Source organism: Bubalus kerabau, chromosome 12, assembly GCF_029407905.1.
Source record: "Bubalus kerabau isolate K-KA32 ecotype Philippines breed swamp buffalo chromosome 12, PCC_UOA_SB_1v2, whole genome shotgun sequence".
NCBI classification, from domain to species: Eukaryota; Metazoa; Chordata; class Mammalia; order Artiodactyla; family Bovidae; genus Bubalus; species Bubalus kerabau.
The window spans coordinates 53,233,369-53,256,331 of record NC_073635.1 but is presented as its reverse complement, the minus strand read 5'-3'; the positions used below and the strand labels follow the sequence as shown (position 1 = coordinate 53,256,331).

The window sequence follows — 22,963 nt, the reverse complement described above, 5'->3', positions numbered from 1 at the left end:
AGAAACAGTGTAAACAACTGAGATCATGCCAAAGACCTGAAGATTATTAAAAGTACACAGAAGTATGTAGGGATTTATACATCTCTGAAACTCACTGAGACTCAGAGAGACAATACTTTAATCTTAGAGCCATCAGGCACTAGCAAATACTGAGATAGGCCTCTACTTTGGTTCATTGAATGCTATGCCCTTAGCCTTTTCCAGGTGCACTAAACATATTCTGTAATAGTCTGTGTACACATTCCTGGAATATTCCACAAGGCACAACTCTACCCATCAGCTTCCAACATGCTGTGGGAATTTTGAACTTTGGAGAACACTTATTTTGTAAAATTGTCAGCCATTAGCAGATTTTCTATTTAAACACTGGATTTAGATAAGTGTACCCTGAATATTCATTTGAAGGACTGCTGCTGAAGCCGAAGCTCCAATACTTTGGCCACCTGATATGAAGAGACAACTCATTGGAAAAGACCCTCATGCTCGGGAAGATTGAAGGCAGAAGAAGAAGGAGGTGACAGAGGATGAGATGGTTGGATGGTATCACCAGCTCAATGGACATAAGTTTGAGCAAGCTCCGGGATATGATGAAGGGCAGGGAAGCCTGGTGTGCTGCAGTCCATGGGGTCGCAAAGAGTCAGACATGCATGACTCAGTGACTGAACAATAACAAGAAGCAATTTGTTAAAGTCCATAATATACAATCTGTTATCTCCTGCTGGTACCTACTGTGTATTAAAACTACAAATTTTGACTGGTTGTGTTGGCAATAAACAATAAGATTAAAATCTATCAACTTTTGAAATGTAAGTTATAATGTAAAATTGTAATGTAAAACACCATGTAGTCACTGAGAATGACTCAATATTTTACAGTTACCCTTTAGGATCTGTGCTTCTGATCTTAATGGAATTTTTCTTTTTCCTATTGCTTCTACATGTGTTTTCCACATTCCCAGTGCCATCCAACGTGCCTCTGATCTACAGAGGATAACATATGGGTAAAGAACATCCACAGAAGGGACATTTACACCCTGTATCCCCATGCCCCGTGGCCCTGCTAAGATCAGATCATAAAGTCTCCAAGGTGGTGTCAATGCAACATCAAAAGATACAGATATCTGGAAGCAGCTAGCTAGATGCTGACTCAAGTTCTTACTTATTTCCAGATGTCTGAGAATGTGCACATCCATGCTAAAAGCAGCAATAAAAAGTTTGAGCCTTCTTCATGCAAATAATGAAATTGTTAACCTGGAAAAAAACAACTATTCTACCCAAGAATATCCTATGTTGATTTTTTTTAACCCTTTGTTGCCTAAACAAAATATGTGGAATTTGAATGCCAGTGACTGAGAAAAAAATATTCCCAGGATTTTGTTTCTAGTACTTTGAGTACTCGAAACAGTAGTACTCATTTGAGTACTCAAGAAGAAATCCCACAGCATTAAGCATTGCAACTCCTCTCTTGTAATATCTGTGTTGGTTCTGTTGGAGACCTTGATCTCTTTATTTTGAATAAAGCACACAGAGGGTTGTCTAAATTTTAAGCTTCATAAACTCAATAAAGAAGAATGTGCTAGTTAAAGTAGCAATGGAAAATAATATTTTGAGCTCCACGGTGGGAAGCAGTGCCTCATAGTGTATATCTCTTCAATATTTATGCAGTCTTTCAATCCACAAACAGTTACGGAATGCCTACCATGGCCCCAAGTGCTGGGATAGCTGTGACCAATACAGACAGGCTTAACCCTAAAGAAACATCCATTCCAGGACTTCCCGGTGGTCGAGTGGTTAAGAATCTGCCTGCCAATGCAGGGAACACTATTTCCATCCTTGGTCTAGGAAGATCCTACATGCTGCAGGCAACTAAGGGCAACACAATTATTAGAGTTTGGCACTCTAGAGCCCACAAGCCACAAGTACTAAAGCCCACATGCCCTACAGCCCGTGCTCCACACAAGAGAAGCCACCACAAAGAGAAACCCATGCACTGCAGCTGGAGGGCAGCCCCTCCTCACTGCAACTAGAGAAAGCTCGCGTGCAGCAACGAAGACCCAGTGCAGTCAAAAATAATAAATTAAAATCAGTAAATTTTAAAAAGAAGCTTCCATTCTAACTTGGCGAGATTCAGGCTATACGCAATCAAACATATAAATGAATGCTACAATTCTAGATAATAACATATGGTATTAAAAAATCAGTGCCTGGTGCCTGTGATGTTAAGTTTGGAGAAGGGCGTGGTGATGTAATTATATTCAATGGTTAGAAACAGTCTGTTTGAGAAGGTAACAATTTGGGAATAGAGCTACCCGAAGTGGGAATCGCAATCACAGAAGTGTTAAGGCAGGAGTGAGGCTGGATAGAAAAGAGGTAAGTTTGGCTGGACTTTACTGAACATATGAAAGGCCTTTGCTCAAGTTTAAAACTTAATTCTACCTGAATTAAGAGAACTTTGAAAGTTTTTTAATAAGGGAGGGAGACAATCATTTTATTTTTAAGAGAGCCACAGAGTTTAATGATGCTTGGTGAAACGAAAAAAGAAGACTACTGCCCTTAAGGCTCCCAGGAAGCATACACATACAAATACATGAATAGACAGAAAGACTGCAACACTCTTATACACATACACACAAGTGCACACACATACACAATCGTGCACATAGGTACTCATATACATACAAAAGCACATGGATATACTCACACATATATTCAGGCACACACAAGCATTTATAAAGATGTATACAATCACACACTCTTGCCTAGAAAATCCCATGGATGGAGGAGCCTAGTAGGCTGCAGTCCATGGGGTCGATAGAGTCGGACACAACTGAGCGTCTTCACTTTCACTTTTCACTTTCATGCATTGGAGAAGGAAATGGCAACCCACTCCAGTGTTCTTGCCTGGAGAATCCCAGGGATGGCGGAGCCTGGTGGGCTGCCATCTATGGGGTCACACAGAGTCGGACACGACTGAAGCGAAGAAGCAGCAGCAGCAGCATACAATCACACATGTCTGCACATACATGCATACATTCATATGCATTGACACATGTAGACACACACGTATGCACACACAAGTATACACATGTGAATGCATACATTTGTGTGTGTGTACATGTGTACACATAGGCAAACACATACACACACACACCCCTCAACCTATGAAAAACAGTAGGTAATGATTTGAAATACTCTCTTTAATAAAAATTAGAAAAATAAAACATAAATTTCTCTTGTAGAGTCAAAGTAAATTAAGTATTTGAAAGTATCTAAATCATTGTTGTTGTTTAGTCGCTAAGGCATGTCCAACTCTTTGCTACCCTGTGGACTGTAGTCTATCAGGGTCCTCTGTCCCTGGAATTCTCCAGGCACGAAAACTGGAGTGGATTGCCATTTCCTTCTCTGGTGGATATTTCCGACCCAGAGATCAAACCTACATCTCCTGCACTGGCAGGCAGATTTTTTACCGCTGAGCCACCAGGGAAGCCCCATCTAAATCATTAAGAAAACATAATTCATGTGAATCTTTATTATTGCTGTTAATTATTTGTATCTCCAATGTGCCAAGTGTGATAGCATTATGATCTCTAAATTGAAGCATGGGGTAAGTGACACAGCCAGAATTTGAACCCTGATCCTTTAGACTCCCTGCTCCCTTTCACTGCCTCAAGCTCCCTCCCTGAAACACCTAGGTAACCAGGGAAATCAGCGCTTTCTTCTTAGTTTATTGGCTGCAAAAAACTGCACGTCTGTAACACAACGGGTCACTGGGTCTGCAACCACACCAGCATTGCTGAGAACAGGATGGCCTGACGATGCACACCAGCTTCAGCCAGCCGGGGCCTGCAGGCATTAGCGCCACAGTTTAGAATCAACTCCTAATATCATGTACTGAGTGAACGAATGGAAAGAGGTTCAAAAGAAGCCACATGGAATTACTTGGTACGCTTCTCAGCAACATGACAACAAGCTCAGTTTCAGATATGTTCCATCTGTCTTTTAAAAAATAAAAAAAAAGCAAGAGGACATAAGCTTTCCAGATTTCCTTGGCAATTCATGGGTAGGGCAAGTCTTTTACAAAGTACGCTTTGTTAACCTCTTCATCTTTAAACATACATTACACAACATACATATATACACACTACATACAAATATAGTATACATGCATACATGATCTGTACATAAACACATTCACACACACTACTTACACACCCACAGAATACATTTATTTATATTCACTATGCATTCATACATGTACACTTATACACACATACTACTTACATACACACATATACATTTATTTATATATATAAATATACACATTGTGATGGGCTTTCCTGGTGGTTTAGACCAAGGACAGAGTAATCTGGTGGGCTACAGTCCATGAGATTGCAGAGAGTCACATGGCTGAGCAACTAACACTTTCACTTTCATATCCACACTGTGATGGTTAATTTCACATGTCAGCTTGACCGGGCCACAGGGTGCCCAGATGTTTGGTCAAATATTATTCCAGGTGTGCTGTGGGGGAGTTTGGGGATGAGCATAACATCTGAATCTGTAGACTGAGTAAAGCAGATGGCCATCCCCAACATGGGTGGGCCATGGCTATTCAGTTGAAAGACTGAATAGAACAAAAAGGCTGAGGTAAGAGGAGACTTTGCCTGCCTGAGTGCTTGACCTGAAACATTGCTCTTCTCTTGCCCTTGAACTGAAGCTTAAACGTGGGCTCTCCTGGTCTAAGGCCTTCAAACTGGAACTGGAACTACACAACTGGTTGGGTCTCCAGCTTGCCAACAATAGATCTTGGGAACTCTCAGCATCCATAAGGGTATGTGCTAATTCCTTATAATAAATCTCCCTTTCTACCTGTATATCCTACTGTATTTCTACTGTATATTCTACTGTTTTGTTTCTCTGGAGAATCCTGATTAATACACACTCATACACATATCAACACACTTATATATGCACACATACATTTATACATAACACAGTTTTTTATATCTTTAATAAATAAAATTAACTTAAAGTATATTTTAAAAAATTTTTGATTTATTTTATATTGGAATATAGCCAATTAACAATGTTGTGATAGTTTCAGGTAGACAGCAAAAGGAGTCAACATATATATACATGTATCCCTTCTTCCTCAATCTTCTCTCCCACCGAGGCTGCCACATAACATGGAGCAGAGTTCCCTGTGGTATACAGTAGGCCCTTGTTGGTTATCCATTCTAAATATAGAGTGTGTACATATGACATTACTATTTACACTGTACATACACATACATCCTCACACACACACATACACACAAAGAAATAAATACTAGATAAGGTAGTCAAGTTCCCATTAAATTTCTCAAAATCTACCTTATAGCAGATGTCACCTGAGAATAAAATGCAAGAGGTCACTTCTGTGTATCAGTCATACAGAATTGCTTAATATGATGTATTTGGGAAAAAATAGTTCAGTTTGGTTTGAATTCCAATTTGCTCTCCTGAATGCAAGTACTCAGAATTCCAGTGAGTCTATAAATGTCAAAGGAGAAATGAAAAGCTTTAAATTACTTACCTCTTAATATTTTTATGTGTTTCAGGGTTTACTTTAATAAGCCCATCGAGGTCTTGCTTCCTTTGAGTAAGGAAATGAGTTTTAATGAATGTCTTTAAAATAAAACACTAATCAAGTGAACAATGATTGGAAAAATTAAGAAGTGATAAAATATACACATTCTCTATCAATGTAATTTTTAAAGCTCTAAATGCAAATTAAAACTCTTCTCTCACATCCTGAGCTAAAAACCATTTAAGTTTCTTAGTTTATCAACAAGAAACTTAGCATGTTTCTGTTTTATTCTCAAAATGTGTATGTATACATTAAATGACTTACTATTTAACAAAATCAACTTTGCCCTCAGATATATCTTGTTTGAATATCCCAGATGGGTGGCACTGAAGTAACATAAGCTATTAATAGATAAAGTTCTATACTGGATCCAGATATAATGTAAATTTCCATCTAATAAATCAGATATAATTGCCTGTTTTATTTTTAGATGACAGTAATAATATAAATAATAGTTTTACAGTATTAAAAATAATAAAAATAGATGTCTTCATATAAATGCAACCACTCCCCCAAATCAAGCCTTTTAGAATATAATTAAATTGTGTGTGTGTGTTAGTTGCTCAGTCATGTCCAACTCTTTGTAACCCAATGGACTGCAGTCCAACAGACTCTTCTGTCCATGGGATTCTCCAGGCAAGAATGCTGGAGTGGGTAGCCATTCCCTTTTCCAGGGGATCTTCCAAACCCAAGGATCGAACCCAAGTCTCCTGCATTGCAGGCAGATTCTTTACCATCTGAGCCAACAGGGAAGCCCATAATTAGATTATGGTAAATTATAAGAGCAATAAAAAGGCCTTAACATGGTAGGAAAATAAATGACTCACTTCTTGGGGAGATGCATGTTTCCTCCATTAAAAGGCACTGAGAAATATCAGAAAGGGCACAGCCCGAATCCAAAGGTGGCAGGAGGAGCTGGCAGAAGTACTGTGACTGGGCCCTGCTGCCTGTGGGCCCAGCTCTGAGCAAGGCCAGGATGAGAGGCTCTTACTCACAGTGTGTACCGCCCAGCGCCTCCCTTAGATTGCCTTCTGAGACATCATTCTTAGAGAAGTTGATGTCATGAATTTTAGTCTAGTCTCACTCTTGGTTACCTTTGCCATTTTAAAAACTCACTTTTAAAATGTCAAGATTGCACTTTCTTTAGACACAAAGGAATTCAATTCAATAACTCACCTCTAAAGCCAAACCAAAATCTGGGAGAAAAGGCAACTTCCTATCAAACATTGGCACGATTCTTCAAAAATAAGCAATCTTATGGGGAGCAAGGAGGAAAGGTCATGTGACCCATCATTCTTATCCAATTCCATACTAGTAAAACATGTTTCTGAAATTAAAGTGCCAAATCATTTTATCTTTGTGCTTCCCTGTGGCTCAGATGGTAAAGAATGTTCCTGCAATGCAGGAGACCCAGGTTCACTCTCTGAGTTGGGAAGATCCCCTGGAGAAGGAAATGGCAACCCACTCCAGTATTCTTCCCTGGAGAATCCCATGGACAGAGCAGCCTGGCAGGCTACAGTCTATGGGGTCGCAAAGAGTCAGACAGTGAAAGGTCATGTAGCCCCTCATTATTATCCAATTCCATGCTAGTAAAACATGTTTCTGAAATTAAAATGCCAACTCATTTTATTTTATTGTCACTTACAGAAATCAGATTTAAAGACACTAGTATGTCTTACCCAGTGGTGTTTGCACTTTCTTTGGGATTCACTTTGATAATGCTATCAAGGTCTTTACTTCTTAAAAAAAAGAAAATTAGATCAGTTTCAAAGTATTCCCATAGTATTTTTTAATATACACATTCCACATTATTGATGATTAATTCAAGCTTTCAGAGAAAATTATTATACTAGTATTAAATTAATTTTTGTTACAAAACATATCTATCAATAAAAAGTTAACTTAATCTCTAGGATTCTATTGGGCTACGTGAATTTAAATTAAGATAGAACATTCTATAGACTCTCCAGGGTAAAGCTCTGGGCAATAGGGTTCAGACACAGAGGAGAGGAGCCAGACTCAAAGATATGTCCCCCTTCAATGGGCTGAGAAAATCACACAGCTAACCCAGGGGAAAATAACCAAGATTCGAAAACATAAAAGCTGACCTCACCCTCTGCTTGTCTGATCTGTCGTGGCATTTGCTTTAATAACCTCTTTGAGATCTTGGCTTCTTTGGGAAAAACATGAAAACCTGTATCAGTTAGGTTGCATTCAGTTTTCTCTGAAAACCATATAAACAAGAACATCCCTGAAAGGGTGTCAGATGTTTCCAGGGCCAACTGACTGGAGAAATTGTGATGTAATTTTTCCTTAGCTTATCTTTATTAATTTCCACAGTTTAAAACGCTTCACCAGGACTTCCCTGGTGGTCCAGTGGTTAAGATTCTGCACTCCTAATGCAGGGGGCCCAGGTTCAATCCCTGGTCAGGAAACTAGATCTCTCATGCCACAGCTAAGACCCAAGACAACCAAATAAATTTAAAAAAAAAAAACTTTACCAACACACTTCTCACTTTGCTTTTTTGTCCTTTATATTTCTCAATTTAAATAGAAAATTTGTCTCATTTTTAAGTTATTTAAGAAAATATAGAATAACAGGCTTTCTTGCACATTAGTGCAACGCAAGCATGTGGTCTTATAGAAACAGGATTCATCATATTCCTTACTTCCTCTCTCTGACAGACCCCAAAGTACAATGGCTCATCTGTGACAGAGGAAACCATAACACTCCATTTCTAATGAGGTGTAAAAAGCTAACATGAAAAAAGGGAGCCCCATCACGTTCGAAGCTTTACTTACCCTTTCTCGATTTTGTCAGCCCTTTGATTAACTTTAATAAGACTTCCAAGGCCTTGGTTTCTTTACAGCATTGGAGGGGGTGGAGAAAGCAGAGCAGTGGAAAGAGAAAGAGAAAAATTCAACAGCAGATTTCTCACAATAGGAGTAAGATGTTATCAGTACCTAAAACATCAGAAGTCTTTAGAAATATTTAATTCAAGCAGCTCTTCTCATGCCAAATGCTGATATGCTAACTATCCTATAGTGAGGGCCCAATCATGACTCAGTCATGATTAACTCAATTTAAAAGTTCTTTCCACATTTCAACTTTTGCTTTCTTTATCCTTCGAGGGTGGGTTGGTGGGAAGCTAACTTTAATACATGTGTTGAGCTATTGTCTGCCTTAAACATGAAAATCATTCATATCAAGGGTGGAAATCAGAGGATCAACATTTTGAATCTAAACACTTTGAAGATTTAGAAAAGTCATCTTTAATAAAAAGAAACCTTGGAAAAGTAGAAATAACTCTATGATGACTCCAGTACTTTATATGAGTTGGTCACAACCAATAAAACTTTCACAGGCTGATAGCTTAAAACAGGGATAATGAAAGCTAATCTTTCTAAATCCCCCGATTGTTCATGTTATTTTCATCTGTCTCTATCTTTCACTGTGATAAGACTGTTGACATCTGAGGTTTTCTTTCTGTATAAAGAAGAAGGAGGGAAGAAGGAAAAGGAACTATGCCTGCCCCCTACTACACCATTGAGAGCTGTCTTTTCTGCATCAAAGCCCAGTCTCTATCAAGTTATCCCAGATCACAAATCATTCCCTTTTTTCTTCTTTCCTAGCCCATACAATGATTGACTTGTGATACTCATCTCCCTTTTCCTGATTTCCACCGCTTTAACGGAAAACTCATATAACCACTTATAGAGAATTGACTGTTTTCTCACTTCATCTGTTCTCTATTAAAAAAAAAAAAATCACCCATAATAATGCTTGCTGATTCATACTATACTAATTCGTTGTTAATAAGTATTTGATGTCTGAATGGAGGTGGTGACTGTCAACAATTTTTACTATATAGATTTTGTTAAGTGCTCTACATTAGAGAGGGTTAAGAAGGCATACTGCCAAGCTTGACCAGGAATGCTAGAATATCTGCCTGTGCACAGATTGGCACAGATTAATGGTTTTTAAAGATAACCAGGACAATAGAAATCATCAAGTTTGGAAGGCAAATCTAATGACTAACCGAATACAAGGTAAAAATAGCCAATCTGGAGAAAAAGCAGTGGAGACCCCATACATCTTTAGCCTTATGCAGTTCTTGATTGTTCTGGGATTTTCTTTAATGAAACTGTCAAAAGTTTGATATTTTTCAACATGAAAAATAATATCAGTAGTAATTCATTTTCTAGTATATCAGTGTCAGTCTAGAACTGTAAGTCAACTTCTTTAAATGTTCAGTTACTGACCATTAATTAACACTTTTTATGATATAAAGTCAATAAAAGCATGGCTTTTGACCTTGAGATGTTTACAAGTGCATCTGAGTGATAGACAAATGAAGTGAGTTGATCAACATTCCAACTGAAAAATGCTTTAGTCCCTGGTAAAGACTTCAGGGGTGAGGGGCTGTACAATTGGCATCAAAATGTCTTATAGTGAATATATTTAGTCCATAAACCAGCCTATTGTCCACTACGTCTAGTGATCTGTTTGATTTCTTTCACTTTTAGATGTAAGAGGGAACTTGGAGACCATCTATTTAGATCATACCCTTCATTTTATGGATTGAGGAAACAGAGGCCACTTGTCCAGGGTCACCCTGATTGATCCTAGTGACAGAGGTTGCACCAAGATACCCGCCCCCCCATCTCCTGACCCTGATCAAGGGTCTGTTCCACCAGCCTGTCTGACTCTTGTCTTGAGCAGAAGGTCTCCCCAGGAAATGGCACACAGTTTACAAATCAATCAAAAAAGGCTGTAAGAGTCTCAATCAGATCTTACCCTTTGCCATCTTTATCTGTCCGGGTATTCACAAAGATGAGATTTTCAAGGCTTTTGGCTCTAAAAACCACAAAGAAATTAAAATAAGAGACTGCATATTGAAAAAAAATCTGTTATCTTGAAAGGTCAGATACAGTAAAAAATTTTCATGAATTGCTCATTTACTCTTACTGAATAGAGCAGCAGAAATCCTTCTGGGCAATTATGTCTGAACTACATGTACAATACTGAGTGCACCGCCCCATCTGTTAGCACATTTTTATGCCAGAGGAGATAACTCCCTTCCAGCTAATGTCTGAAAAAATAAAACAAGCAATCTGGGAGATAATATTTTCAGGTTAGAGACAGATGCACTTACCTTTTCTCCGTTAATTCTGACTTAAGATTTGCTCTGAAGAGACCATCGAGACCTTGATTTCTTTAAAAGAATTGAGTAAAAAACCTTGTCACTATTAATGATGGATACTTAACTCATATAAGCAAAGATCAGTTTATATCTGAGATAGGAAATAGAAGTTGTTTGGGAAAGATGAGCCACGATTCCTGAAATCACTTTATTCCAAACAGATTTTTTTCCTAGACTCAAATATTAAATTGCAGCGGACCTTGGAGAAAAGGAAAGAAGATACAAACTGGGGAGCCGCAAGCTGTAATAAGTCCATTGTTTGCATTGTTTGTATTCAAGAAATGTTATAGTATGAGCCAATATTTACAAAGCTGATCATGACATGTGGACGCCTGGAGTTTCAGGATCTCCTGAAAGTGTCCTGCAACTCTGGGCTCAAATTCTCACATTGCAATTGGAGCTGAGAAACATCCAGGCATCTGAGACAGGCACTCCCTCCATGTTTCAGAACCAGCTCCCTTCATGTATCTCTACCTGCCTGGCCTCATCAGACTGCGGAGTCTGATTCCTGATCTAATACCTCCTTTCTCTGTAAATTAAAAAAAAACAAACTGAAAGGCAGCAAATCGTAGTGAGTCGTTGGTTCAGTTCAGTTCAGTCAGTCAGTCATGTCCGACTCTTTGCAACCCCATGAACCGCAGCACGCCAGGCCTCCCTGTCCATCACCAACTCCCGGAGTCCACCCAAACCCATGCCCATTGAGTCGGTGATGCCATCCAGCCATCTCATCCTCTGTCGTCCCCTTCTCCTCCTGCCCTCAATCTTTCCCGGCATTGGGGTCTTTTCAAATGAGTCAGATCTTCACATCAGGTGGCCAAAGTATTGGAGTTTCAGCTTCAACATCAGTCCTTCCAGTGAACCCCAGGGCTGATCTCCTTTAGGATGGACTGGTTGGATCTCCTTGCAGTCCAAGGGACTCTCAAGAGTCTTCTCCAACACCACAGTTCAAAAGCATCAATTCTGCAGTGGTCAGCTTTCTTTATAGTCCAATTCTCATATCCATACATGATCACTGGAAAAACCATAGCCTTGACTAGACGGGCCTTTATTGTCAAAGTAATGTCTCTGTTTTTTAATATGCTGTCTAGGTTGGTCATAACTTTCCTTCCAGGTGAGTCGTTGGTAGTCATTTATTAATAGATCATTTTTGTCAACACAGGGCATGAAAAATCACATCTCTTTATCATCAGATCTATGAACTCATTTGATATTTGCTTTGTTTCTCCTTCACTCTGGTACCTACTTATTTTGTGCATTAGTGGACCAAGTAACAGAGAGAAAACTAAAATTGCACTTCAAGCTTCAATTAATAAGATCTGTAAATTATGCAATTACAAATTATTCAAAATAAGCAGGTAATATTAACTAAGAAAATTAGTGGGTTTTGTAGTGATTAAACTAAAAGCATTCAGTGACCAAACGAAACTATTTACATACAAATATAATAGAATTGCAAGAAGATAAATGTGTTTATTTTTATAACTGCTTTACTAAACAATGGTGTATGAAAATCAATGACAGTTTATATTAGTATCTTTAAATTGTAATAACCATTTGTAACAATGATGAAATGAAGATTTCTGCAAGCTTTTTGTCTAAGATTTGTAGAACACTTTTGACTAGCCCAGTATATGGGTCCTCGTGCTCAAAACTACTGAAAAGTACCAAAGGGAATTCAGTAAAAAATTCAGTAAAAAAAAAAGAAAAGATCTTACCTATTCAAACTTTTGTTCATTTTGATGAGATTATCCAATTCTTCACTTTGGGAAGAGAAAGAATATCTCCATTCAGTAAAAGTCAGGGACAGATTCAGCTTAAAACAACTGTTTCTGAGTTGTCTGAAGTTGAACAAATATCCCACCTTCATCATCCATTAAAAACATGTCTATCTTCCAAAGCTCTCCTCAGACAGACCTTTCTGCAACAAATCTTTCCCAGTCCTTTTAGTGAATAGAGAGCCCTACATTTTTGGAAGCTTTGCAGTGTTTTGGGTTTTTATATCTCCTTTATGATACTTACCTTGCTATACTTTGTAATGTATTAGGTTGGCCAAAAAGTTCGCTTAATTTTAAGTAAAAATAAGACGTGTTTTTCAGATTCACCAAGAATTTTATTGAATAACATATTCACTAACCAAACTTTTTGCCCAACCCAATGATAGTTACACAATTGTCTCCTTGCTTCTACATATATGAGTGTGAGTGTACATAGAGAGAAACACAGACACATACACACATTCCCACACCAGTTAAAATTTAGAACAGTTTTATATTGGATCTTCTTCAGTGCTTAATCTGGAGTTTTTCACACAGTAGATGCTTAATACAAGGTCAAAGTGCATCAAAAAATATAGGTATGTTGACTTATTATAGATTCTATCTTTGCATAATGTGCTTGCACAGAGAAAATTTTGGAAAACACTTGTTTATCAGTAAGTCTGGTCTCTTTCTGGAATTCTACTCTCCCTCATTCCAGGTCAGCTAGATTTGCTCTCCTGCTTTTGTATTTGAGAACTGTGAAGTCTATTGGCTGCTTCTTCAGGAGCTACCTGTTTAAGCCAAACCCCTGGGTTCTGGAATATTCCTTAGCTCAGCCCTCTCCCCCAAGAAGGCGGCCAGAGTGGATTTTCCTTCCTGTTTGCTCCTCACAGAACCTCCTCCCCTCATCCCTTCTATCCACCCGCTCTACCCTCATTTCTCTTGCCTTCCTCATCCAGTTTTCCAGTTCATAAATCTTGGTTCTCTCTTCTTCCTGCTCTAGAATCACACATTTTCCACACTTCCTCAATGTTCCTCTTTCTTCTTGAGTCATCACTGGTATAGACCAGGAGGCCAAGTAAGTAGGTAGTTAGACATTCAGGTTCCCAAGTCAGGGATACTTGGATTCCAATGCAGGCTTTACTGCTTATTACTTGGTGACTCTAGGTGAGTTGTCTAACCTCTTGCTCTCTCAATTTTTTCAGTTGCAAAGTAAGAATACTAATCGTCCCCACCTCAGAAAAGAACCAATAAGTTAATGAATAGAAAGCGATTAGCGTGATGCCTAGCATGTCATAAACTCTCAATTAATTTTGGCAATTATCGTAAACAGTACCCAGTCAATATTAATGTTTTCATTTTTAAAATGCTTGCTATATTTATTTTTTAAACTGAATTTAGAGGCACCAAGACTTTGGCTCAGCTCTCGAGAGGTATAGTCACTGAGTCACTAATGTGCTTAGAGATGCCTGGTACAGCAGATCACCAGAATAGTTACTGGCATGGTCCTCTCAGGGACCTGAAAAACGTATTCAATCAACGGCCATCACAGAGATGAATCCTTTCAAGTAATATTGCGTATTCATTGGTAGAGCCAAAGGCTGAGAATAAATATAGAAATGTGAAAGTTGCTGATCCTGACAGAAAATGGATTAATGTTCTATCCTTGCATGGGACAAATGTTACCTAGACCCTAACACAATGCTATATTGTCATCTCTTATTTGAAATTCTACCTTCCAACTCTGAGGCTGCAGATCTGTTTCACGTCCCCTAGGGAAAGAGCAAGCTCTATACATTTTCACTCCAAACCTTTCTGACTGGTGAGTCACAATGATGAGATTATCAGGATTTGGGGTTCCACAAGAAAATTAGCATAGATCATGAAAAGACACTCTGTGGGAAATTAAGTAAAATGCGGACTGCATTGTGAATGAAGAAGCTGGGCTTTAAAAATGGCATCAAGTTGATGAAAGCTTGGATATTAAGTTTCACCACTGCATTTGCAATAAATTAAATGCTCTTAGTCAGATAGGAGTAATAGTCCATTTCCCAAAGGAGTATTACAAAGCAACTCAGATAAACATAAAAGCTATATCGAGTCCCTACATATAGCCCAGAGCATCAGACATTTCCCCTGGTCCCCATCAAAGCAGCAGCTTCTCCCTGTGAAGAACGTGTCTGGCTGTGGAATTTGTGTATCCTGGTGAGGAAGAGGGGACAGGAAAGCTAATCCAACTGAAGCTCTCACTGTTTTTGTTTGACTGGTGCCAAACCGTAATTGCCCTTCGGCATCACGCACCTATCTCTCCCTTAAACAGCTGTCAAAAAATTATCCAGTCCAAAAAACGGTTCAATCCCCATAAAAATATTACCTCAAACAAAAATAAATAAATAAATAAAATGAGAAATCTAGACACTTAGACAACAGAAGAAATGAAAATAAAAATTTTAGGATACTTTCCACTGTCTCTGTCCAAATTTAGACCGTGTCCATGAGCTGCAGAGAAGAGCTCACCGTCACTTCTGTGACTTCTCTTCAGGTCTTTGAGCTGGCAATCCTAACAACCCTCTTAGCACTGCTAACTTCCACTGAACAAGGAAAAAAATTCTGTAGGCACAGGATTAAACCACGGAATGTTTATACCCAAGGTTTTCTCACTGGTCAGCATTGTCTTACCATTATCCACTATATAAACACTTCTGCTTTGCACAAAGCATTGTGTTAGACTTTGCAGATGACAGATGGTGAGAAAGACAAAATATCTGCTCTAGGAGATTAAAGAGATAACAAAGAAGATGAGACATTTACATAAATACCACAAAACAATACTAAATATGATTAGCTGTTATGTAACTTGAATAATAGGACTCTAATCGCTTAAGGAGGCAGAAGTCACATCTCACTGGGTCACTCACTTGGAAAAGACCTCACAGAGGCGTTAGTATCTGATCTGGATCTTAAAAAATGGGTAGAACTTGAATGTATTGATACGGTGGCCTTGAGGCTGGAAAAGGGCTCATGAATCGAATGGTACAGACAAAAGGCAGAGGCTCTGGAAACTTCAGAAAGGAAGTGGTTTAATTTGGTATTGAATGTAGGATAAATGGAATTGGTGAAGTCTGAAATTGCTAAGGAATGTTAGGTCAGAACAAGGTTAACAAAGGCATTGTATGAAGTTATACGCAATTGACTAGGCCATGGGGAGCCAAGTGGAGTGATTTTTCAAGCAGAATCATAGAAAGAAAACTCCAGCAGTGATGGGTAGTAATGGTCTAGTGGGAGAAGAGACTGGAGGAGTGTCAGTCAGTCTGAATAGCTACTCGGATAACCTGTGACGGAACCAATGAGGGTTTGAACTGGGTGAGACCATGGGTGTGTGCAGGGCACTTTAGACATTTAATCCACACATGCCTGATACTACATAGAGGGGTCAAGATGAAGAATCAAAAATGATTCCAGAAAGGTGGGCTTGCCTGAATGAAAGAACACGGAGAAGACAGGAAATACCACGTTTGGGGAGGAAGTTGAAAATAACCTGGGGCGTTCTATATGGGGGTGCTGGGGAGATGGACAAGCACAGACCCAGGTCAGAACATACATACAGGACTGGGGGTTTGGAGCAAGGTCAGCACCATGAGCATCACTCCACAGAAGAGAAAGCGGAGAAAGAAGAGAGTCCGTCGGCGTCAGTATTACCCGTTTCTCAGGAACACTAATCTAGAGACTGACTCTTCCTTCCTTCAAATTATATACAATAAGCAGCATCAGGCTTTTGTTCATATTTGGAAGATTTAAAGGTACTGGCTAAGCATTTTTGAAACAGAGAGAGAAGAAAAATGCAAGTTCAAAACCTCTTGAGCGCTCACCCCTTTTTAGTTTTCTGAAGCGAAGTGGCCACTTTGACAATGTTCTCCAGATCCTGACTCCTTCAAACAATGAAAAATAAACTCATGTCAATGACAGTTGAGCTATGCTTAAAGGAACTAAAGTATCTGTGTTCAGTGAAGAAAGCAAAAGTCCATATGTTATCAGAAATGACTGACTTTAACTGAGTAACAATAGCCTATCACGTCAGCTCACAGCACTCACACACATGCACGCCAGTCGCTCCGCCCGGGCATCGCCTCTGCCACCTAGTGCTCACTGAAATAATTACAGTTTCTCCTAAAGACGTGTATCCGCTATGTGCAAGTTACATATTTAAAAAGGATATGGGGGGGAAATTCAATTAACTGCACAAGTAAACACAGAGTATGTTCAGAAGCTTTTCTATCAACCAGAGAACATTATAATGTCACTTAGCATACATTATACATTACATTATAATCACACTGAGCGTACATCCTTGGGCTTCCCTGGTGGCTTAGATGGTAAAGAATCCACATGCCAATGCAGGAGACCTGGATTCGATCCCTGGGTTGGGAAGATCCCCTGGAGAAGGGAATGGCAACCCGCTCCAGTATTCTTGCCTGGAGAATCCCACGGACAGAAGAGCGTGGCAGGCTACCACTCACGGGGGCTCAAAGAGTCGGACACGACTGAGCGACTAACAGTTTCAGTTTTTGAGGAACATTGAGCAACATATTCAGAAGATCAATTAACCCCTTATATGAGGTGAAAGTATCTGTCTTCTTAGGCTTCCAAAGGGAAAGAAAGTACATTTAAAACTGTAGGGTATGTGGAATCACCTGACATGTAATGGACTTAAATCTCTAGGTCACGAAAAGGAATAATTTTAGGTTTACCTGAATTAAGACCTGTGTTTCATAAACAATACTGTATAGAAAGTTAACAGAGTTCCATGAAGAAAGAATTTTGTAGTCAAGTAAACTGAGGAAACATAACTGACTTTTAGAGATTTGGAATGTACATATACGCACACTGAAGGCTCTGGAAATTCATGATAGAGAAATCTATTCTCCTGTGTTTCCTAAATGTGTTGGCTTTTAAATGCCTCTTTCCCAGAACATTCATTGATATCTTGTGGCACATGGGACATACTGTAGAAAATGCTGAGATACAACTGTACCTTAAGTCAGTAGGTACAACGTACTCCCCCAAAAGGTAAGGTATCTGCGTGACCTAAGTCTAAGAGTCATGGGGGATAATAAAGAAAAAAAAATACATAAAGTTTTGCACTTTGAAAAGTGTTTTCAGTTAAAAAAATTGTTTAAAATAAAGATTTATTATAATGGTTAAGATGGTAAATTAAGATGGGCTTCCCAGGTGGCTCTAGTGGTGAAGAACTTGCCTGCCAATGGAGGTAGGCATAAGAGACATGGGTTTGATAACCTGGGTCGGGAAGATCCCCTGGAGAAGGGAATGGCAACCCACTCCAGTATTCTTACCTGGAGAAGCCCATGGACAGAGGAACCTGGAAGGCTACAGTCCATGGGGTTGCAAAGAGTTAGACACAACTGAAGCGACTTATCCCACATGAACAAGATGGTAAATTAATGCTGTGTTTTTTACCATAAAAAAAAACTGGTTTATCATATTGGTTGACTTATAAAATAACATTGTTCAGAAACTAATTTCAAAAATAGTATTTTTTCAAATAAATACATAAAGATACATCCAAAACAAATACTAAACCAGATGGGATGTTTAAGACAATAGGTGTAAACCAGGATTGTCATGGGGAAATCTTACTCAAAAGCATCAATACAATTTGTAAGCCTTTTACTGATGGTGCAGGAGAAGCTCAGTGCCCTTATCATACAGCCAATTCCAAGCAAAGGTTTTGTAGATGTTCAGTCAGATGACTGTATTTCCACCTATTCCCTTACACATCAACACCAGCTTATGTCATAGACTTTGGGACAACTGTTAGGAATAAAGAGAGATTTTCCTGTCTTAAGGGGTTTGATCTTATTCTGTTATCATATTCAGGGAATTTTGGTTGTTCTTAATGTAATACTTAGAAATAACAATAAAAGGAATAAAATTCTCTAAGTACATATAAAAATATTTATTACCCACTATTGAAGTCAGCTGGAAAACTGATTTTGTCTGTTTTATTAATTTCATGTATGTTTCAGTGTTCTAATAAAGCATACTTTATCATTTATACAATTACATAGATATAGATATAGAGATATCAGGATAGATCATTGTACCTTATATTTCTTTCAGCAGATCTGTTGGCTTCTGTATATACACTTGGTTTAGCTGGATATATCTGCCTATATTTTTCAAATTAAAGATAATGTCTGTTAGGTAAGAAAACACTTCTCTGTTAAATTTAAATTTATGAGAAAACATTTACATTCAAAGAGTTGAAAGTGTGCTTTCTGGAATAAGAGCACTGTGGAAATAAACTTCTAAATATGTTCATGTTCATTTATTTTAGTTTTCAGTCATCAATAAAGCACTTATCTTTATTAGATAAATACACTTACCTCTATTAGATAATGATACAAAGTTTTTAAGTAGTAAAAATCATGTTTTGTTAGGTGTCAGGAACATCTTTTTCTCAAAGACTCAACCCATTTGAATACTATCAAAAAATATGTTTGCTCAGATAATATGGTAAACACTTTCATTTTTCCAGCACATCCACCACATTGGGAATGACCACACTGAGTTGTTAGAATTAAATTTTACAGTGTTAGGTTCTGTAACAATTTGTGGTACAAGGCTTTTCTCAGCTTTTTTTCTAAGTATCTAATTGACCTACTTACACATTCTTGCTTGTTCTCAAGAAACTAAATTCAACTATTTTTTGTACTCCTGAGGACATGTGTTAATTACATAGGAAACACTTCCTTTTCATATTCTTTCATTAAAATCATCTTGCTGTGATTAAAGTAATCAGGGTTTAAAACATGCAAGTTGTCCTCATTTTATATTTAGGATCATTTGTGGAAGAAATAAATTAGAGTAGTAAAAACAGATTAGACCAGTTCTGATGAAATTTAGCTTCTTTTAAATCTATTCAATTCACTGCTCTAGAATCCAAGGTTTTGAATTCAGGAGGTACTAACACCAACTTTTTTAGCCCTCTGAAAAATCCAATTCACATTAATATTACATTGCTCAATACTGTCAAAGTAAAAGGAAAAATAATATAAGATAGAAAGCCTGAAAAGTTATTTTCAAGTGTATAATTATAACCATTGCGCAGATTAGAAGTCATAAATCTGGCCTATATTCTTCATTAATTCAATGAAGAAGAATTTTTTTAACATTAAAAAATATTATCCTCTCTTCCTAAGGACAAAATTTCAAAGATCCTGTGACATTTCAGTGAATAGAAATTCAGACCTGAGTTTTTAACACATTAAGTTGAATGCCTAAAGCTACATAGCCCTGTCACACAATCAGCATTTTCTGGCCAAAGTTATCCTTTTAATGAAAAACAGTTTTCCAATAGTCCTACATGTTGTCAAAAAAATCACCATCAAAAAGTAAAAATACAAAAGAATCAAAGGCAGGCCATCAAGCAAATCAAATGTATTCAGTCTTCACTGAGACACCATTTTAAAAATCTCTTAACAATACATATACACAATGGAGTATTACTCAGCCATTAAAAAGAATACATTTGAATCAGTTCTAATGAGGTGGATGAAACTGGAGCCTATTATACAGAGTGAAGTAAGCCAGAAAGGAAAACACCAATACGGTATACTAACGCATATATATGGAATTTAGAAAGATGGTAACAATAACCCTGTGTACGAGACAGCAAAAGAGACACTGATGTATAGAACAGTCTTATGGACTCTGTGGGAGAAAGAGAGGGTGGGAAGATTTGGGAGAATGGCATTGAAACATGTAAAATATCATGTATGAAACGAGTTGCCAGTCTAGGTTTGATGCACGATACTGGATGCTTGGGGCTGGTGCACTGGGATGACCCAGAGGGATGGTATGGGGAGGGACGAGGGAGAAGGGTTCAGGATGGGGAACACATGCATACCTGTGGCGGATTCATTTTGATATTTGGCAAAACTAATACAATTATATAAAGTTTAAAAATAAAATAAAAAAAAAAAACAATATCGGAAATGTGCTGTGTAGATCTTGGAAAATAGCTTGAGATTAGTAAACTGTTTAACAGCAACACATGGGGAGGTGCTGAGATCTCCGAATTAGTCTCTAAGTATTTGTTTCTAAGTATTAATTAGAGAGCACTGGAGATTCAAAATGGAAAAGCAAGTCTGTCTTTTTTTTTCTTGATTTGGAGGCAAGGTAATTATAATATTTTTCAAAATTTGTTATAGCTTTTAAATAAGTTACGAATGTCTCAATAAGACTAAAGAACTATCCAAAGGTATTTTCTAACATACGGGAGGGTTTGAACAGTAACACAAAGTTTTAAGAACATCTTTTGTTAGAAAATGTAGCTCTTAACAGGAATCTTAATTAGTTAAGAGATGTATATATGTGTGTGTGTGTGTGTATAAATATATACATATATATATTATACACATATTTGTTCTTGTTGCTGTCATTCAATAGCTAAGTCATATCCAACTCTTTGCAATATATATACATATCAATATATAAGCAATAAATATACATATCAATAAATGGACTTCATTGTGGCTTAGTGGTGAAGAATCCACCTTCAATGCAGGAGACATGGGTTTGATCCCTGGTCAGAAAGATCCCCTGGGGAAGGAAATGGCAACCGGCAGTTTTCTTGCCTGGGAAATCCCAAGGACAGAGGAGCCTGGCAGGTTACTATCCTTGGGGTCACAGAGAGTTGGACACAAGTGAGTGACTAAACCCCCACTGCCGCACATATATACATATATATTTATATACAGGGAGAGAGGGTTCCTTACATATTGGTTCCCAATACATAAAGTAGAGGACACCTGAGTATGAACATCTCCTGGGCGTGACTATTGCTCAGTTTCTATCTTGAAAGTCTGTTTCCATAGGACAGGTAGCAGCCATAAGTATCCAGCTGCTGCTGCTAAGTCACTTCAGTTGTGTCCGACTCTGTGGGACCCCATAGACGGCAGCCCACCAGGCTCCGCCGTCCCTGGGATTCTCCAGGCAAGAACACTGGAGTGGGTTGCCATTTCCTTCTCCAATGTATGAAAGTGAAAAGTGAAAGTGAAGTCACTCAGTTGTGTCCAACCCTCAGCGACCCCAGAGGCAAACATAAATACACCTTTGTGTGGGCAAACGGAATTAGAGCAGCTTTCCAAGTGCTTCTGCAGTGACCCTGCACAAAAAACATACCCATGCTTTGCACAAGTCACAATTCATATGGTGTCATTTCCTTTAAACTTCATTTTGCAAGAAATTCTGGAATGCTAGGTCTTACCTATTATCCTGCTTCGGCTGGTTAGGAGATGAAACAGCAGAACTGGGCTTTGGAGGTATCGGAGGGTGAACAGTTGGTTCCCTTTAGAACAGAAAACAGCAGTTCATTTCACCATGGAAACCAGGTAAATTTTAGCATCTATTCACCACATGCATTTATTGTCTATGTGGAAATATCTCGTGCGTCTTACAAGCCCCGTGCATAAGCTACTGGAAAGGCTAGGATGTTTGGAGTTCTAAACTTTAAAGAAGTCAAATCTGTAAATTACAGGAGAGTTCATTTAATCAGATTTTTGGAAACCCTGTCCTCCCCAACTATAGCTTGAAACATTATGTATACTTTAAACAGCTTAGTAATTTACTAGACTATCTCACTCAAGTTGTGATATTTTGGGTCAGCAGCACATGAACAGAGTAAATGGTTCCTGGGCTAAATTAACATATAAGCTTCTTTAGGAATTATGTCAACTATCAAGCTGCTATGGAAACAGCAAGAAAGGTTTTCAATTCCATAGACCTTAAGATGAAGTTGATTTGAAGCTCTTAACTAAATCCACCTTAAACATTGACAGCACAGGCCAGTTTGATGCTGGCAGAGCTTATAAACACTGTCAGCCTAAACTTTCCAACAAAGCACCAAGACAGCCTCTGAAATGGCATGCTTTGATCACCCAGGAACTGAAGCAGGCAATTATGGACATGTTTGGGATGGAGTCAGCCCTTTACTCGGGTTTCCTGGTGGCTCAGTGGTCAAGAATCCACGTGCAATGCAGGAGATGAAGGAGACATGGGTTTGATCCCTGGGTTGGGAAAATCCCTTGGAAGAGGACATGGTTATCCACTCCAGTATTCTTGCCTGGAGAATCCCATGTCCCACAGAGAAGCTTGGCAGACTACAGTCCATAGGGTCACAAAGAGTCAGACACAACTGAAGTGATTTATCACGCACACACACAGCACTTTACCCAGGGCATGTCACTTCCCTACCCCAATTCCCACCCCAGTCGTTCGCCATAACCCTCGAGATAAATTCCATAGAAATACCCTGTGATCTCGACTCTGTACCTCTCTGGCTTCTGCAGTGCA

At 38.5% G+C, this 22,963-nt stretch overlaps 1 protein-coding gene and 1 non-coding gene across 17 annotated transcripts in view; one reads left to right on the top strand and one right to left on the bottom strand.

Moving 5' to 3' along the window:
• The window catches only part of SCEL (sciellin), a 125,825-nt gene that overhangs the window by 48,802 nt on the left and 54,060 nt on the right, over nucleotides 1-22,963 (bottom strand). For 9 of the 16 annotated variants that reach the window (XM_055542700.1, XM_055542716.1, XM_055542712.1 and 6 more), the window contains 10 exons: nucleotides 21,879-21,959; nucleotides 18,712-18,777; nucleotides 16,459-16,518; nucleotides 12,548-12,592; nucleotides 10,785-10,844; nucleotides 10,427-10,486; nucleotides 8,431-8,490; nucleotides 7,742-7,801; nucleotides 7,308-7,367; nucleotides 5,575-5,634 (listed from right to left, as the gene is read on the bottom strand). In XM_055542700.1, coding sequence (XP_055398675.1) covers nucleotides 5,575-5,634; nucleotides 7,308-7,367; nucleotides 7,742-7,801; nucleotides 8,431-8,490; nucleotides 10,427-10,486; nucleotides 10,785-10,844; nucleotides 12,548-12,592; nucleotides 16,459-16,518; nucleotides 18,712-18,777; nucleotides 21,879-21,959 — 612 coding nt within the window. The remainder of the gene's footprint in view (nucleotides 1-5,574; nucleotides 5,635-7,307; nucleotides 7,368-7,741; nucleotides 7,802-8,430; nucleotides 8,491-10,426; nucleotides 10,487-10,784; nucleotides 10,845-12,547; nucleotides 12,593-16,458; nucleotides 16,519-18,711; nucleotides 18,778-21,878; nucleotides 21,960-22,963) is intronic. The other 7 variants (XM_055542702.1, XM_055542707.1, XM_055542705.1 and 4 more) reach the window with 6 other exon arrangements.
• On the top strand, nucleotides 7,991-8,063 carry TRNAR-CCU (transfer RNA arginine (anticodon CCU)). Its single transcript has one exon. It is a non-coding gene; the product is annotated as a tRNA-Arg (tRNA).